Here is a 20,141-nt window from a genome sequence, read left to right as displayed (position 1 = left end):
TCGTGTAGACCCCCAAGTACAGTACCTTTGGTGAAGAGTGAAAACAAGCCGATGAGCAAAGTCGGGGATCGCGACGTCGGTGCGAAACGTTGAATCCGTGTCTGGCCTACGAAGAGCGTCGTGTTCCAGCGAAGGTCACGGCGTCAGGTGCAGGCAGCGTTACCGGATTCAGCAGCGCCGTCGGTCCGGAGTCGTCCGAAGTCGATTTCTTTGGATTTCAACCAGCTTTCCTTTCAAGGGCCCAGGGACTGGATAGGGCGCCACTTGTCGGGGTAAGAGTCTCTCCAGAGACTCCAGGTGCTGGCAGAGAGAAGTCTTTGCTGTCCCTGAGACTTCAAACAACAGGAGGCAAGCTCTAACTCAAGCCCTTGGAGATTTCTTCACAAGATGGAAGGCACACAAAGTCCAGTCTTTGCCCTCTTACTCTGGCAGAAGCAGCACTGCAGGAAAGCTCCACAAAGCACAGTCACAGGCAGGGCAGCACTTCTTCCTCAGCTATCAGCTCTTCTCCAGGCAGACGCTCCTCTTGGTTCCAGAAGTGTTTATAAAGTCTGTAGATTTGGGTGCCCTTCTTATACCCATTTTAGTCTTTGAAGTCACCTTTCTTCAAAGGGGACTCACACCTACTTGTGAAATCCTGCCTTGCCCAGGCAAGGCATCAGACACACAGCAGGGGATTGGAGCCGGCATTGTCAGAGGCAGGCACAGTCCATTCAGATGAGAGTGACCCCTCCACCCCTCCCTCCTAGCAGAGATGGCTAATCAGGAAATGCAGGTTACACCCCAGCCTCCTTTGTGTCACTGTCTACTGCGAGGTGAAAAACAACCCAATTGTCAAACTGACCCAGACAGGGAATCCACAAACAAGGCAGAGTCACAGAATGGTTTAAGCAAGAAAATGCTCACTTTCTAAAAGTGGCATTTTCAAACGCACAATCTTAAAATCAACTTTACTAAAAGATGTATTTTTAAATTGTGAGTTCAGGGACCCCAAACTCCACATGTCCATCTACTCTCTAGGGGGAATCTACACTTTAATCATATTTAAAGGTAGCCCCCATATTATCCTATGAGAGAGACAGGCCTTGCAACAGTGAAAAACGAAGTTGGCAGTATTTCACTGTCAGGACATATAAATCACATTACTATATGTCCTACCTTATCCATACACTGCACCCTGCCCTTGGGGCTACCTAGGGCCTACCTTTGGGGTGCCTTACATGTAAGAAAAGGGAAGGTTTAGGCCTCTCAAGTGGGTACACTTGCCAAGTCGAATTTACAGTGTAAAAATACACACACAGACACTGCAGTGGCAGGTCTGAGACATGATTACAGAGCTACTTATGTGGGTGGCACAACCAGTGCTGCAGGCCCACTAGTAGCATTTGATTTACAGGCCCTGGCACCTCTAGTGCACCTTACTAGGGACTTACTAGTAAATCAAATAGGCCAATCATGGATAAACCAATTACATACAATTTACACAGGGAGCATATGCACTTTAGCACTGGTTAGCAGTGGGAAAGTGCTCAGAGTTCAAAAGCCAACAGCGACAGGTCAGAAAAAAATAGGAGGCAGGAGGCAAAAAGATTCAGGATGACCCTGCATAAGCAAAAGTACAACAGGGAGCCCCATAGGACTCAATGCATGTGAAAGGAGTGCAGAGGGACAAATTGCCCAAGAATCAAGTCACACCATTCAAACATAAGCAACACATGTGGACAGGCCTTGGTTGTGCCATGCACCACAACACATATCTGGACATATGTTAATCACCAGGGCTACACACCAACATGTACATATGCAGTACATAGGATGGAAGGCATGTCAAATTACTGTGCCTGTGGTTGTGTCATCACAACATTCACTGCATATAGTCAAACAAACTCTACCAACACAACTAAGACATCAGAGACTAGGAAGTCAGTCAGTACCATTCCTGGGGTTACGTCATGGTGGTGTCTCTTGCAGAAGCACCTCTCAACTGCCTTGTCAGATTGCCGAAACACATTTGTGCTGCATCTTACAGCACACATCAAAATAGCACCTTAGCTAACATTACTCAAACATGTGCAGGAAGCACCACCACGCCTCACATAAACAATACTTCTTCATAAGACAGCCACTTCACCATCATGCAGGAAGGATGCCTGTCTGGGTGCAGGGAAAGGTAATCTGTGCAGCTGCTGGGGGAACTGCGCTTTGGTTCTGTATTACATGAAACATGGCACTACCCAATGTAACTAACCTGGTGCACTGTGGAGCCGCACATATTGACGCTGATCAGAACTGTGCCTCCAAGCAGAGGTGAAATATACTTTTTCCTTAAGGTACTATAGTACCCACAAACAAACAAAAAATGCAGTGTCATACTGATACACTGTTCCTTAAGGTATAATGCAGTGTGTTCTAGCTAGACAAAATATCACAGGGACGTGGCCTGCACTGATCCCTCCCAATTTGCCCATCAAGTTCAGCCAAAAGCCAATACAACCCATTTAACCTAAAACGGGTCAATAAAAAACGGTGGATGGTAGAGGTCACCACCTGAAAGCAGGGCTCTATACCCTCTCCTGACTTGTAATACAGTAAAACCTAATCCTAAACTTTTGTAATTCTTCCCCTTCTTGTTTCATTCCTAATCTGGCCAAAAAATGCTTTTTAATCCTCAAGCCATCCCGCTTTCTAATTTCCTTTGGGGTCGCAAAACATAATGGACAACCCAACATTTCCAGGGACTCTTTAATATTGCTTAACCATGGTATATTAAGGCTGTATCGCAAAGCAAGACAATCTTTAATAAAGGCCTGATTTAACTCTTATTTAGGACTAGCCCATACTTTAAACCACATTATTAGGGGGGAGACTGCCAACATATCAGTAACATAATTCAGCCTCAACATCAGGTTTATATTATTGTAGGCAATGTAAATTAGTCTTTCTACATCCATTTGCATGCCCCATGAATTATATTCAGGTGGTTTGCAGGAATCTTAAATAAGGGTCCTTCTGGGCAGCTCCCCAACATTTAAGTTGACAAAAACATTGGTGCTATCTACTTCTGCAGTCAACCAGCGAGCACCTGTGCTCTGGTGCTCCCTCCTCATTTATCAAATACAGAGCTCTATGAACCTCAACAAGTGTAATGTTGTGCTAGTTTTGTTCCCTCTCCAATTTCTAGACTGTAACATTTGTGTGAGAAGCTGAAGACCTGGCTCTTTAAGTAAGCCCTATAAAGCCAGCCTCGCAAACCGGATAGAGCATAAGAAAACACTCATGGATGATAGCACGCTATTAAAATAGGTAACATAACATAACAATTGACTTCTACCCTCATTGTCTTACAGATGCACTTTGTGACCCAGGAAATGCATTTCTGCACCCCAGTCGATACTTCCCAGTGCCTTCAGCATTAGACATTTTGGTCCAGTGATATTCAATAGGAACAGCATTGAACTTCTGCCTGTCAGACTGTTATCTAAACAGTACGGTCCAGATTCAAAAGGAAAACTTGCAGATCTACAGTCATACGTATATGGCTAAAAACTAGCATAGACCTGCCATCATTGACAAGTCACCAAACGTAACAGGAGTATGGACCTCATTACAACCCTGGCTGTAAGTGATAAAGCAGCGGTAATACCTCAACCAAGCCTGCGGTAACCAAAATGGAATTATGACCATGGCGGAAACTGCTCAGACTGACAGCCACTTTAACACACTGACTGCCACGGCAGTAGCAACAAGCACCACAGCGGTAACTGCCAACAGCCATGCGGAAGACAATGTACCTCCCACTGTATTAAGACATACCTATCTGCCACCTTTTCCGGGGATGTACCAATGACATCAAAAGCACGGCGGAAACAAAACCCAGAAGTCAAAGGACTCACCTCTGAAGACTCAGGGAACAACCAAAATGCCATGGAGCCCAAGTTGCACATTTTTCCTATGCTTGTATACCTTTTCCTGCATTACGAACATCAACACCATGAAGACAACCATGGTGAGTACTGCCGCCTAGCACAAAAGGGAGGGGGGAAGAGAGTGACACAGACACGCAACACGCAATACCCCCACCCACAACACCATACACACAACCAGATGCACTAACATTACATATCCACCCCTTCCCTCTCAGGAATAATGCAAGGACAAAATGTTTGCAAGAAATTCAGTTTAAAACGATAAAGAACATGAATAAGTGCATCAGTTTACAAATGTATATACATATTTACAAATGGAGGGACACTGCCCAGTCCTCAATGTCTGTGGGCCACAGGGCCACAACACGTAGGCCGAGGCCCCACCTCACTCCTGCAACAACATGGATAGAACACTGCAGGGGCATCTTGTCGAAAATACACAGGCACCTCAGGGGGATGGGGAATGGGGGGCACCTCAGCCGGAAGATGGTACAACGTCACTGGTCCTGGAGGGGGCACCTGCCCTGTGCTATTTCCTGGGGAGTGCAAGGCTACAGTCTCTCAAGTGGGTGGCTTGCCCACTGCTTGGTCCTGTGGAGTGCAAGGCCACAGTCTCTCAAGTGGGTGGTTTTCCCACTGCTTGGTCCTGGGGAGTGCAAGGTCACAGTTTCTTTAGTGGGTGGTTTGCCCACTGCTTCGTCCTGGGGAGTGCAAGGCCACAGTCTCTCAAGTGGATGGCTTCTCCACTGGCTCTGAAGGGGGCCCTGCTCACAGTGTGCTTCATCCTGGGAAGGATGGGGTGAGTGGATGGCTCCCACCACTGGTTCTGGAGGGGGCCTTGTGCCCAGTGTGCTTCATCCTGAGAAGGATAGGGTGAGTGGATGGCTTCTTCCGCTGGTTCTGGAGGGGGCATTGTGCCCTATGATGCAGATCTTGGGGAGTGCAAGGTCACAGTCTCTCACCTGGGAGTCACACCTTGAGGATTTACAGGGGTCAGGATGCACTACAGCCCATGGAGGCAGGACTAAACACTGCCCGCCGGCTGTGACGCTGCTCAGTGGTGGCAGTGGCGGGGCTGGTGTCGGGGCTGGCAATGGTGGGAGGAGGCTCCAGCCCTCTCCGTGCAGCCTCAGACTGCTGCCCACTGGGGCTGCTGCTGCTGGCAGTGGTGCTGGTGGCGGTGCTGGTGGCTGTGATGGCAGTGCTGGGGGAGGCTCCAGCCCTTCCCCTGCAGCCTCAGATGGCTGAACCGCCATGGTTGGTGGTGGGGGCTCTGAATGAGTCCCAGCACCAGGCCTCTTGTCCTTCCTGCTTGTAAGTGCAAGCCCCTTGCCCTTCCCTTTTGAAGCTGGTGGTGCCTCCTTCCCCTTTACAGTTGGTGGTGCCTTCTTACCCTTCTGTTTCGCAGCTGGTGGTGCCTTGATGCCCTTCCCTTTCGCAGCTGATGGTGCCTCATTGCCCTTCCCTTTTGCAGCTGGTGGTGCCTCCTTGCCCTTTCCTGATGCTGCTGGTGGTGTCTCCTTGCCCTTCTTTGATGCACCTGGTGCAGGCACAATTTCAGTGCTGCTGGCTGGTTCCTGGGATCCTCTCCCACCTGCAGTATCTGTCGACAGTACTCTAGCTGTGGACAGGGTGGCTGAGGTGCTCGCCTGGGTTCTGACCACCCTGGCCCAACGTGAAGGATGGGGGGGTAGGGGTAGGGAAGAGGTCAACGGTGGAGAGGAAAAGCTTCTTACGTACAATGGGGGTGGGAAGAGGTTGAAGGTTTGGGAGTGGTGGAAGAGGAATTGGTTGTAGGAGGTGTCAGTCTGCTGTGTTCTGGAGCAGGTGCATGGGCTGGATGCTGTTGTGAGGTGGATAGCTATTGGTTGTCTGAGTGCTTGCGTTTGTGTACTTTGGGAGGAAGGGCACAGACACAGTGGGAGAGGACACAGCGGATGTGTGCAAGGATATGAGGGTGGTGACTGCCAGTAAGGGGTGTGTAGTGATAGGCGTGATGGTGATGGAGGTAGTGGACGAGCATGTAGTGCATGCAGGTGTGAGTGGAGACACTACTGGGAGGGAGGTAGAGGACGAGGAGAAGGGGGACACAGTGGAGGCAGTAGGTGTTGGTATGTCTGCATGTGGATGGTGTTTGTGTGGTGCTTGTGTTTGCCTGAGCCACTCCTGTGTGTTGTCCTGGGTGCATGCTGGTCTGACTGTGTGCTTGGGATAGGTTGGGGTTGAAGAGAATGGGACGGGGAAGAGGAAGTTGGAGGGGGGTGCTAGTAACAGGGACAATGGTTGCCATCAGAGAGGAGGCCAGAGCCTGGATTGATCTCTGTTGGGCCACCATACCAGAGTAAATGCCCTCCAGGAATGCATTTGTTTGTTGTAAATGGGCTGCCAGCCCCTGGATGGAATTCACAATGGTTGACTGCCCAACAGAGATGGATCACAGGAGGTCAATAGCCTCCTCACTCAGGGCAGCAGGGCTAACAGGGGCTTGGCTTGAGGTGCCTGGTGCGAAGGAGATGCCCACCCTCCTGGGTGAGCGGGAATGGGAAACATGCTGAGGGGCTGCTGGAAGGGTGCTGCTGGTACGGGGGTGGCAGCTGTACCTGTAGTTGGGGTGGGCACAGAGATGTCCGCCACAACCAAGGAGCTTCCATCAGAGGAGGTATCACTGTCAGAACTGTCCCCTCCTGTCTCCACCGTGGTAATCCCCTCGCCCTCCATCCCACTGATGCCCTCACCGTAGGTGGATTCAGCCTCCAGGGTCATGTGGGATGCAGCTCCCTCCATCACCGATGCCTCTCCGCCAGATGATGCTAATGCACAGAAGGACAGGATAACAAAACAAAAAGGGGGGGAAGAGACAGAGGATACACTTGGTCAGTGTCTGCTCCAACACCACCGTTGGCGTACACGACACACACACACACACACACACACACACACACACAGGGAACAGCCCTACACACTAGGCAATACACTAACAGTCACAATGCTAGTCACCAGGCCATGTACAGGAATACCTAATGCCAATAGCAGCATACCTGAGATCCAAAGACCCCTGCCCAGTAGTGGATGCCTCCTAGCTTGGTTGGAGGTGGATTACATCATACTGTGCCCAACATGGAACCTACCCTGCATTGTCTGGCCTGGACTAGGGGCACCCACAGGCCCACATCCCCCACCCGGAGACCACCCCACCACGCTCAAGTAGTATATTGGGAAACTGTACTCACCCCCTTGGAGCTGCTGTGATGCCCTCAAGCACTCATCCAGCTCCAGATACGCCACCACCAGTATGCGGGCCATCAGCGGGGTCAGGGTTCGACGGGCACCCCTTCCTCATTGGGAGGCCACCCCCAGCTGGGCCTCCGCCATCTTCCTAGCCCAGCGTCTCAGGTCCTCCCACCATTTGCGACAGTGGGTGCTCCACCTGCCATAGACCCCCAGGGTCCTCATGTCCTTGGCGATGGCACGCCATATACCCTTTTTCTGTTGGGCGCTGACCTGCAGGAAAATACACATAGAAAAAAGTATCAGTCAGACTGTCTGGCCTGTTACACTCATGTCACACCATAGCCCTCACATCCCCATTAGCAGAGACATTGCTCACCATACATGCAGCACGCTGCCCCGGACCCTTCCACCAACCCCCCTCACACAAGGCCTTCACCCACAGCACTTCATGCATTCATGCTCCATGCATCGTGCTCACAGTGTAGTCAGCTGTTGGTCTGGAGGCCTATACAGCATTCGGTACTAGAGTAGGACCCCATCCACCAGTCTCTCCAACTCTGCCAAGGTGAAGGCAGGGGCCCTTTCCCCAGTGACACGAGCCATGGTCGGTTCCAGACACAGGTCACAGTAGCACTTGCAGTGCAGGTTCTCTCCTGTTGAAGGTCAGGTAGCAAGTGAGTGAACAGTTAGAAAATGGTGGTCATGTCCGCAGCGGTGCATACCATCACCGTCGGCGTACATCACTATTGGCCACTGTAACCCATAGGGCCCAAAGACAACAAATGAGGTGTTGCACGGCAGTACTCGACCACCTCCCGCAACGGCACACAACGTCAGCGGAATTACCTCACTTCCACCTGTCCCTCCAAACAGGACAGGTGGGTGCTGTTTTGGGGGGAGGGGCAGGCAATGGCACCTAACTGCCTCCCAGTACACATAGGCACCATTTGGGCCTATCCAACAATATTGTGTTACAGTCACAACATGCAATGCAGTGTAGTGTTTGGAAATGTGGAACACTGACCAGCTGCTCCCCGTTTTGCCCCTAGATTGCAACTGCTGTGGATGAATAGGAGATGGAGACGTCCCCCGTGTACAGACCCCTGGTGGACTTGGCAACAATGGAGGACAGGCACATTATCCTCACTTATAGACTAGACAGGGCTACAATCACTATCTGTGCTCCATTTCTTGGCAACTGGCTCCTTCCAAGTGACAGTGGGCTTGGCAGCAGGAATGCCACAGCCAATGTTCTCAATAGTGCTAACCAGAGTGCTGTCTGCCCTGATAAAACACATGTGCAGCTACATCGTTTTCCCCGAGGTGGAGGATTTGGCCACAGTGAAAGCTGATTTCTATGCAATGGGACATATCCTCAACATTATTGGGACTATTGATGGTACACATATTGCATTTGTCCCCCCCTCCCCTGGAGAAATGAACAGGGGTTCGGAAATTGAAAGAGCTTTCTTTCGATGAATGTGCAGATAGTGTGCCTGACAGACTAATACATCTCCCATGTCAATGCAACGTATTCTGGGCCTGTGCATGATGCCTTTATCCTGAGGAATAGCAGCATCCCATATGTGATGGCTCAACTCCAGAGGCACTGGGTGTGGCTAATAGGTGAGCCCTGGTCCCCACCAGATGGATGTTTGTGTGTGGGTATGGTTTGTGCCCTTAGGGATAGTGCATGTCTAACAGTGTCCCTCAATATTTGCAGGTGACCCCTGTTACCCCAATCTCTCATGGCTACTGACCCCAGTGAGGAATGCCAGGACAAATGCAGAGGAAAATTACAATAAGGCACTTGGGCAGACAAGAAGGATTATCGTGAGTACCTTTGGATCCCTGTGCTACTCACCTAAGAAGGTCTGCCAGATCATCGTAGCATGCTGCATGTTGCATAACCTTGCATTGAGACGCCAGGTGCCTTTTCTGCAGGAGGATGAGGCTGGAGATGGGTGTGTGGCAGCAGTGGATCCTGTGGATCCTGTGGACAGTGAAGATGAGGAGGTAGAGGAAGAGGATGAGGACAACAGAACAGCAATATTATGACAGTACTTCAAGTGACACACAGGTAAGACACTAACTTCACTTTACATTGACAGTTTTGACAGTTCTGATTTTGACATTGTACATGGCAGGCAGATTCTCCCAATTCTATGGCCACTTACTGTACCCTTTGGCATCTCTATTTTCAGATATCTGTGCCCGACTCTAGTTCCTGGTGTGTTGACTGCAACCTACTACAGGTCATTAATGTGTATACATTAATGTACAGTTGTATTACAGTGTTTAAAGTGTGTTAAATGAATACATAGTTAAATCATTTGACAGACTCCATACTTGTATTTTCTTAAATGTTGTTTATTTGAGTGCAGATAATTAGAGGGGGATGTGCAATAGGCTGGGGTGATGGAGGAGGAAAGTCCAGGTTAGAGTCCAGTCTATTTGTATCACAGGTGCATTGTCCAAGGGGGCATAGGAAGTGGAGCAATGACAGTTCAAGGTGGACAGGGTGACAGAGTGGGACACAAGGGTGACATTCAGGAGAGTCCTATTTCCTGGTGGGGTCTTGGCAATATTCTCTGGCTTCTGCCTGGATCACACAGACCGTTTGTGGGGTGGTTCTTCTTCTGCAGGGGGAGGGGTGCTGGTGGCCTTTTGGTCGTGTGGCAGGTTCTCCTGTCCACTAGCGGCTGGCTGCGGAGGTGGAGGGCTGTTCATCGGTGTGGCTAGTGTCAGGGGCCCTGTGGTGTGCCACTGCCTCCCTCATGGTGTTGGCCATGTCTGCCAGCATCCCTGCAAATGTGACCAGAGTGGTGTGGTGTGATCCCCAGGTACTGTCCCTCCTGCAGCCGCTGGGTCTCCTGCAACTTGTCCAGTATCTGGCCCATCGTCTCCTGGAAATGGTGGTATGCTCCCAGGATCCCTGCAAATGCCTCCTGGAGAGTCAGTTCCCTGGGCCTGTCCTCCCCCTGTCGCAGAGCAGACCTACCAGCTTCCCTGTTGTCCTGTGCCTCTGTCCCTGAACAGTGTGCCCACTGCCACTGACCCCAGGTCCCTGATTGCCCTGTGTTTGTGGGGGGTCCAAGAGTCCCTGTAGTGGTGGACACACTGCTTGATTGATGTGTTCTGGGGACAGAGGTATGGCTCCACTAGGTGGGTGCAGTGCTGGTGTTTCCTGAGGGGGGAGGCTCTGTGGTGGTATGGGACTGTAGCTGGGTGACCAACTGTCCGGAGATCCCTTATGGGCCAGGTTGGTAATCGGGATCCAGGCGTCCAGGGGTGCTGTCATCACTGTGGGCCTCTTCTGTGGGGGGAATGGATGTTGCTGGCACCTCCTCTCCGGTGACGTTAGATGGGGGACCTGTGGGGATGTAAATGCAGTGTTATTGTTTGTGCTTGTGACATCTTGTGCATGGGTGTGTTGCCCTCTATGGTTGTTTTTGCCCTGGCAGCTTTTCCTTGTGTGAGTTGTTATTTGGTGGGCTAGGTGATTCTCTCTAATGTGCATGCTTTAGTCATAGGTGTCCATGCACATCTGTGATGGGTGGCAATCCATTGGTGTTGCATGCAGGGCATGGTATTGGGATGGGTAGGTTGTGATGGTGGGATGTGTGTGAGGTGGTGGAATGATGGGATTGAGGGTAAGAGTGGGGGTATGTGATGGCTTGCAAGTACAGAGGGTGATAATAATAGGGAATTGACTTACCAGAGTCCAGTCCTCCTGCTACTCCTGGCAGGCCCTCAGGATGCATGATTGCCAAGACTTGTTCCTCCCATGTTGTTAGTTGTGGGAGAGGAGGTGGAGGTCCACCGCCAGTCCTCTGTACAGCTAGTTGGTGTCTTGCTACCACGGAATGCACCTTCCCCCATAGGTCGTTCCACCTCTTCCTGATGTCATCCCTTGTTCTTGGGTGCTGTCCCACGGTGTTGACCCTGTCCACAATTCCCCGCCATAGCTCCATCTTCCTGGCGATGGATGTCTGCTGCACCTGTGATCTGAATAGCTGTGGCTCTACCCAGATGATTGTCTCCACCATGACCATTAGCTCCTCCTCTGAGAACCTGGGGTGTCTTTGTGGTGCCATGGGTGTAGTGTGAGTGGTGTGTGGGTGATGTGTTGGGGTGTGTGCTGTAAGGTGCATGGTTGGTGTATGGGTGATGGTGATATGTGGCTCTGGTTCTGTTGGTACTCTTGGTCTAACTCTCTCAGCTGTCAATTTTATTTAGTCATACAGGGTTGTGGGTAGTGTGTGTGTGTGTTTATAGTGGTGTGGGTGTTTGGGTGTGGTGTGTGTAGTTTGAATTGTCCAATGTAGTGTTGTTTTGTATGTGTGTGTGTATTTTGAGCACAGCGGTATGTACCACCAATGGTTTACTGCGGTTGAATGTCCGCCGCAGTGATTTGTGGGCCATATTCTGTGGGCGTAGTTCTGTTGGCGTAACAGTGTGGGATTTGGTACCGCAAGTTTATTACTGACCTTTGGGCTGGCTTGTGTGTGTGGCTGTATAGGGACGGATTGGTGTATGTGTGTCATGATATGGGTAGCGGTAATTCGCTGCGCCGGCGGTATGTTGGCGCCAGTCAGCATGGCGGTAAGCGTGACTTACCACTAATGTCATAAGGGGGGCCTATGTCTGGAAAGCTGTGCTTGTGAATTTTGTCTTTATTTCTATATTGAAAAAACTGTTTTCAAACTCTGAAGAACCCATTCCTTACATCCGAGAAAGGCTGAGCTTTTCTCCTTCCGACCCTTGAAAGGTATTTTCCCTAGCCCATGGCTAGTGTAAACCACTAAAGCTACCCAGCGAGAAGTTTCAGAATGCTCAAAATCTGATACGCTTGTAGGTTTGCACAAACTTACAAGGCAAAACCACACCATGATTGCACACTTCCCACCACTTGAATGAGATTTACTCCAACTTAATGTACAGTGACAATGGGACAGAATTATGAGGGAATACATTGAGACATGTCTTTATGATTACTAAATTACGATTTACAACTCTGTAATGGATGTCTGGACTTTCTATACATGCTGCATCTTTGTGGCCATAGAACTCAGGTTGGAGAACACCACTACATTTCTGTCTTACTTCGATGGCTTATGGGGAATTACTGGTGTAAAGCCAATGGTGCCTAATGCCGTATATCTTGGGTATTACTAATTGAATAGTGAACTCAATGGCATGGGTAGCAAGAAAACTGTCACTAGCAAAATAATATTATTGCAGCATGATGGCTGCAGATGTGGTTCCTGTACTTCAACAAAATTCAGATAGTTAATATATTTAGGCAGTTGTGCGTTTTTTTTTTTTTTTAACACTATTCCTTAAAGCCATACGTGTGCCATATTTATGAAATGGCGCATGTGGGTTGGAAATGACGTTAGGCTGGTTAGTGGCACATTTTCTGCCGCTAGCATCATTTTTTGAAGCACAAGCAGCCAAAAAAATTACTCCTGTCTAAGTATGGGCTCCCTCCTCCTGTATGTTCCCTGTGGTGTGGGTGATGATGTTGCTGGGCATCTTTTTGCCCAGTCCATGATGTTTCTCCATGGGAATGGGCCTACCTGCATTTTAACGCCTGGTCTGACCAGGCATTTAAGTGCAGGTGATCAAGCCAGCAGCCTTCCTGCCACCTGCAGGAGGCACCAACACCCTCGTAATGTGCACTGTTTCCACAAAAGTCACTCTGCATTATGAGGGTGCTTGGGAGGGGGAAACCTGCAATGCCACGGGCATGGGAATGCAGGGTCCCGCCTTTGAATGCAGGTCCCTCACCTGTTCTCTGCCAGCCTTTTCATGACAGTTGAGGACTGGCAGAGAACCTCTGAATCAGCCAGAGCTCAGCGCCGCCCTGGCTGATTGCAACCTTGACAGCTGTCAGCCCTTCAGGAACATTGTTCCCAATGGAGATGGTGGGCGTTTGGCAGTCCGACTGCCAAACCGGCTGCGGTCATGACCGCCACTGCGAGTCTGGTGGTCTGTTGACTGCCAGACTTGTAATGAGGCCCTTAATCTATAAAAATTCATATCCCCGGTTCCCTACATTAGATGTTTGTCATTTTGGTGTAATTTTAAAGAGAACAATTTCATCTATTCATATAAATTGCTGTGGGATTATTATTGTGTTTTGTGGTTTACTTGTTTACTGTTTTGTTGATATTAAAAGCTTTACACACCTGTCTCCTAAATTAAGCCCAACTGCTCGTGGACAAGCTACCAAGGATTGAGCAAGGATTCATTTAATGAGACCATGACTGGACCTAGTGGGGGATTGTGGCCTTTTGTTAAGTGTAGGTACTTACCTGCCCTTACCAGTAATCCACTTTTATACATATAAATTCTGAATGATACAATTAATGAGCAGCTAGCAAAGGTTTTATTCATTATACAGAAACATGGATAATAGTTGTAGTCTAACATTGCCCTACCAAAGCACCTAATTGCAACTGCAAAAGATCAACAACCATTGGAATGATAAGAGGTTGTTCATATACTAAGCAAAACCATTATAATTCCAGTAAGACTCTTCAAGGGAAGAGGGTTCATTCAACTCAATGACTCTCATTACTAGTGTCCCTTAGCAGCCCAGACTTCTGGTAAGTGTAATTACTGGCAGTTTCTGAGATTAAGATCTGCATAGGAAAACACACTCTCAATACCTTACCAAATACCTTTTCACAGGTAAAAGTTGCATTGATAAAATGAGTAGAAAGGGCAAGGGAGACTCTCAGGAATCAGTTTTGAAATACCAATGTTTGCAATTATTCCCTATTAACGGCATTGCGTGTCAGAATCACTGATTCCGTTGGTACTGATAATTCCTGTGAACAAATATTTGGTCTGCGTTACTGAGACACTTTTAAAGTATTAATTATCTAAACAGAGGAATCAGTTCTAAGCCCAATGGTATCATCAATATCAGGCATCAGCCAATAGCTGAGTGGTGAATTCTCTCCATTACACAATTGAGACTGAGATAAAAAAAACATTGCATCGAACTGATCATTAGAACTGTAAGCCCCATTTCTAAAGATTACTGGCCTTCATCTGTTTAAGACGTAAGCATCTTCCACTTGTTTTTAACACTTGAAATCCATGTAATATATAGGTGCAAAATGCATAGCTGAATTGGGATAATCCATACTCTATTTTTTTTTTTTTTATGTTGTTTGGGCTACATGTACATCAGTGCACAGTATCCTATAATAATCTCATAGTGCTTAAATATATTTGTCCCCATGCTTTCTAACATATCCACAACAGAATTGATTATTCTTCCCTGTTAAATGTCTTTTTCAATGCTATGCAATAAACACTTGCATGCAACATGTTTTAGAAATGACAGGCTGGGGGACGAGTCAGGATGAAACATATAATATATATATTAATGTATGAGGAGCACACTTACAGGGACACTGAGTTCAGGTATGCTGGCACTGTAGGTAAGAGGTCGACAGTCACGGGTGTTATTCACAAGTACACAAGGAAGGAACATTGGCCCAAGATCATCTCCATCAAGTACATCTACTGTGAGAGTAGTTGTACTTGTTCTTCTTTCATTTGGATTCTGTGCTCGGTCCTGTACAAAAGATATGTCATAAAATTATTTCCAGAGCAAATGTTTCATCAACTTAGACGCTGTCCCAAAATACATTAGTAAAGAATAGATTCTGAAGTAGAAGTTGTAAAGGAAGTTAACATTGTAAGATGGTGAATTTGTACACTTTCTTCATTGTGTAGTATTCACATTTCTCACATAAATATAGGTTTAACGTATGCTACACTAGAACGATTTCTGTGTAAGAATTCAAGCTTTTGTGATGCTTTTGGCCACAAGATTCCAATTTTCACCCTCTGTTTGTGTGTATAAATAATCTGACTTAAGTTTTTCTCATTAATGTTGACTAGCCAGAAATTGACAAGAATGAAATGTATATGTTAATGTGCAAAATGATGGTGTGAAATGGTACATTCATCCAGTTTCTGTAAACCACACAGTGAATATTGCTAACATGTGGCATACTGCACACATTCGTTTTCACAGTTTAAGCAACAATTTTCTGCTTGAGCCAAAACTGCTAAGGTGTTGGTGTAAGTCTAAGGAATTCAGGCAATTATCAAACATATTGGTGGTGCAATAATCAAGGTCTAGTCAAGAATATGGATAATTGAGCTTTACCCTCAAACTAGAAAATAAGCAAATACATCTATAAAACGGTCCTTAACACCATATCCTTTTGTTGTTCAACAACCTTTTCAAGTCGTAGCTTACACATCTACTGGGTGAATTTAAATATTGTGAATTGTTCTTCATTTCTTTGTTCCACAGTAACCATTGTTATATTTAAGCTACGTAATATTGCATTACCATTTTGTAATTTTAATTCTTAGTTATTGTTTATTGTTCACTATTTATGTGTGTGAATTGCTTAACAGTGTTCTTTTTCGTAGTTTGATACCTTTTTCTCTATTTCCTCCACCCTGAATGTATAGCTGATATCTTTCCATCTAGTGTCTTAATCTTCTTATTAAGTGTATTCATTACATCACCTTGTCTAATTTTGCTCTATGAATATCTTCCAGTATTGTGGAAACCGTCTGTTTGATTATAGGAGATGGATGATATTTCTCCTCCAAGTCACATTCCTCATCTTTAATATCTTACTACTTTAATCGCTCTCCATCAGACATTGTCGACTCCATCTTTCAGGTTTGTTCTCCCTACTTTTGAGATCGAGACCTTTTTATTCAAAGCCTCAAATTTATTGTGGTCATCAATTTATAGCTTCATACTGAACTTGGTTCAGATCATTCAGAATATTTTGAGCATCTCCTTAAGAAAAGATCTTGTGGTCAAGGCATAGTTTTCAAGGGCTAAAAGGGAGTTTCTACCCCATAAATGTTTCGCATCTTCCGCTTTACTAGAATTTATTCAGTGCAAGACAGGATGGAGTGGGTTACATTTTGAACTGTTTTGCCCGATAGTAGAAAGCTTGCTAGTGTATTGTTTAATTTTAATATTAATCTTAGATTATTATTTTGCTTCTTTCACCAACGCACCAAGCAATGAGTATTTTGGGATAGTATCTCCTCTTCTCCAAACAAAGCAACACTACTTTCTTTAGACATTGCCACAGATATTCAAACCACCTATTTCTCATGCTTTCCCTTTTCACTACTGTGTTGAAGATTTTCAACCACCATTGGATTAATCAGCATTTCTCCCTCAATCAGCAGCACTGCATAGTTAGGAATTTGGTTTCTCCCCCTTTATATTCAAGGGTTTGTCCACTGATGAAGTTCTGAATTTTGTTATCCATAGTCTACGGGCATTTGTTCTGCCCTAGTGAGTCTGGACCATTATTCTCTTATTTTCCTTGCTGTTTTATCTTAGAATATTGCTTGACTACGAAGAAACATGGGACACAACTAACATCTTTAGCTTGGATGCTTATAGGTCTTTTTCTTCATCTTCTAGCCAACCTAAGGGAGGGCTTATGGTTCTTGTGTCACTTTATCAAGGGAACCTAGATGGAGATATGTGTTCCCTGATCTATATGCAGCTTTGCTTTGTGTTTCACAGACTCCTTATATTCTATTTATTCGTTTTTATAACTCCATTTCTTCTGAGGTGTCTTTAGAACATCTAGACACTCTTCATGGAATTTTGGAGCAGTGCCTGTTAAACACGATTGGTTTACTTCTTATGTTTTATTAGGGTATTTTCAACATTTAATTATGTAAGATTGGTGACCTTGGGAACCATTTCCAAATTATGAGTTATATCATTATTCCAAATTATTAGTTGTCAGGATGCAAACTTACATATAGAGAACAGAGATCAGGGGAATTTTTGAACACCTTAATTCATGAGTGCAGTCTTACTTTCTCCTTAGTCTTTATAATTCACGATGACCACCAGTGTATACCATGTATGATATGGTTGTGGACTATTAATAGACAGTGACGTTTTATATTTGCTTTTAGGGATGCTTAGCTGTATGTGATGATTGAGAAGAAGGAGTAAATCTTCTACTTTTGATGGAATCCAAATGGATGAATTCTTGAATAGATTACTTTATTGTATAAATTCTGCATTTTTATGGATTGATTAGCATTTTAGCATTTTTATTGTTTCATACTGTTTACATCTATGTTTTTGAGCACCTTTAAATGTCATAATTTTCTTTTGAATTTCATGCTCAGTCTTTTAGGTTAGCGAATTCCACATTGAACCATTTCTTTAGCAGTTTGTGTTTGGTTATAATTTGGTCTCACTTTTGATGTCTTGAGGGAGGTGACTTTGTTGAGCACTTTCGGTATGATTTGGTAAGTAAGTTTATAAACAGACTTCTAGAGAGAACAGCAATGCAATAATAAACAACAATCAGTGTAAAATGCACTTAGACATATCTGCAGTACGTGTATTTACAGTTAAACTATTTTCAAACAAAAACTTTTAAAACATTATAAATAGGCTACATATAACATATTTGATCTTTTGGAGGTGACATAAAAAATATAATACATTAAGTAGCCGTTTATATGTTGTACTTAAGAATGGTTTTAAATATAATTTTCATGGAACAATTAGCACTCAACAGATCTTCCTACTCCACCACTGCCTGCCAGCCTCACGGCCAGCTTGCTCATGCTGCCCACCACCAGGCTCCTGACCACAAGGCCCCAGGACCACCTCCTTCCCATTTCTTGCCATCTCACCTGTGCTTCCCGCCTCCCCCACACCTCTCCCACAATTATGAATGCCAGAGGCAGCACAGTCTCAGTGAGCAGGTCTTCCTGCTCCCCTGCTGCCTGCAATCCTCATGGCCAGCCTTGCTGCTGCCACCCACCACCAGGCTCCTGACCCCAGGAACCCCAAGGCTGCCTGTCCCCAGGGACGCCAGGGACGCCTTTTCAGCGTTTCCAACCTTCCTGCCTCCTGCTCTTCCTGCTTCCCCAAAGCCCCTTCCAGGCATACTTAATGCATGCCGCAGCTACTCCACATACGAGCTCCTGGGAAACCAAGATTCCAACTGCTGCACATCCCCTCTGCATTCCACTGAGGGACCTTTCACCTGTTGCCACAGCAGTTTCTCCTGCCTCACATAACTGCCTACCCACACAGGGCCCAACATCACTGTCTCCCAGAAGACCACACCAACCTGAAACCACATCTCTGCATCCTGCTCAATGCCTGCTGCCTTAGCAAACACAACATGGAAATCTGGGACACCATCACCACCCTCACCCCAGGCATTGCCTTCATCACCAAAACATGGCTAAACCCCACCTCCAGCCCCAACATCGCCACCCCAGATGGATACAAGATGATACACCGGGACTGCCCCAACGAGAACGCAGAGGAATCGCCATCAAGGAAACCCTCCAAAGCTCCACCACATAAGAAGACCCAATGCCTATCATGGAGCACCTTAACTTGTTACTACACATCGACGCAAAGAAAACCATAAGATCTATACTCATATACAGATCACCAGGACCTCACCCCAGGCATTGCCTTCATCACCAAAACATGGCTAAACTCCACCTCCAGCCCCAACATCGCCACCCCAGATGGATTCAAGATGATACACCGGGACTGCCCCAACAAGCATGCAGAGGAATCGCCATCAAGGAAAACCTCCAAAGCTCCACCACATAAGACCCAACGCCTATCATGGAGCACCTTAACTTATTACTACACATCGACGCAAAGAAAACCATAAGATGTATACTCATATACAGATCACCAGGACCCCGGCCAGCATTCTGTGATGCCATCAGCAACATCATGCCCCCCTCGCCATTGACTCCCTCCACTATATGCTGCCCGTGACCTCAACTTCCACTTCCAGGACCCCAAGAATGCCAACTGCACATCCCTAATGGAGAACCTCAACAACATCGGACTCACCCAACTAGTCTCCAAACCCACCCACAGAGCCAGGCACACCCTTGACACCATCTTCTCCTCCAGCAACAGAATCAAATTCACCCACACCACAGAACTCTCCTGGACCGGCCAAACAATTCTCCCTTTTACCATCTCTAAGACGCAGCACACCAGCATCAGGAACCAAAGCGCCACCCACCGCAGCTGGGGAAAAATAACTGAGAGCCAATGGACGCAGGCTCTCAGAACCACATCACCTGACACGTCAGCCAAACTCAACCAGGCCGTCCACAATTTCTCTGCCTGGATCAGCAATTGCGCAGACAAAGTCACCTCTCTGAAACTGACATAGGTTAGCAGAATATCAAGACAAGTCCACTGATAGACCCCAGAACTCGGAAACACAGGGCACAACTGTCTTCTACTCGAGGAGTGATGGCACATCTCCAAGGACCCATCCAACAGAGCTGCATACAAAACAGCACTTAACAACTACCACCAGCACATCAAGGAGGCCAAAAGAGCAGCCATCACAAACCACATTGACCACGACAGAAAACCACACCAAGGAACTCTTCAGAATCATCAAGAAATTCTCCAACCTGACTGCTACTGAAAACACAGTACACCCCTCCCAGGAACTCTGCGACTCACTATCCGACTACTTACATAGCAAGATTGCTAACATCTACAACAACTTTAACCTTCAACCCTCCTTGGTCAGCCTCGACAACCTATTCCAACTAGCAAACCCCAGCCCAGCCATCAGTACCGGTCCCCACTCGACATCCCGACCACCACAACCATCATGGCCCTTATCAGCACTTATACTTATAATGAGACCCATATGGTCTACTTAACTTAAGGAACAGTACGTTTCAGAAACACCCACAATATTGATATTTGGTAGCAGTGGAGGGGTCAGAGATTGATGTTATCAGAGTTGTGGTATGCTCCATTAATTGATGGGTAAAAATGAGTCTGAGAGCTTGCCCATCGTTCTTATTTAGGACAGTCACTATGATGAAAATTCAAAGCACTAATATTTTCCATTAGCTCTGCAACTGGTT

At 46.8% G+C, this 20,141-nt stretch overlaps 1 protein-coding gene across 1 annotated transcript in view; it reads right to left on the bottom strand.

The window, feature by feature from the left end:
- PCDH15 (protocadherin related 15) overlaps window positions 1-20,141 on the bottom strand; it is a 2,681,631-nt gene that overhangs the window by 1,752,910 nt on the left and 908,580 nt on the right. The window contains exon 8 of the mRNA XM_069240977.1: window positions 14,584-14,754. Coding sequence (XP_069097078.1) covers window positions 14,584-14,754 — 171 coding nt within the window. The remainder of the gene's footprint in view (window positions 1-14,583; window positions 14,755-20,141) is intronic.

This window comes from Pleurodeles waltl, chromosome 6 (assembly GCF_031143425.1).
Source record: "Pleurodeles waltl isolate 20211129_DDA chromosome 6, aPleWal1.hap1.20221129, whole genome shotgun sequence".
NCBI classification, from domain to species: Eukaryota; Metazoa; Chordata; class Amphibia; order Caudata; family Salamandridae; genus Pleurodeles; species Pleurodeles waltl.
This window is presented reverse-complemented; position numbering and strand designations above follow the sequence as displayed.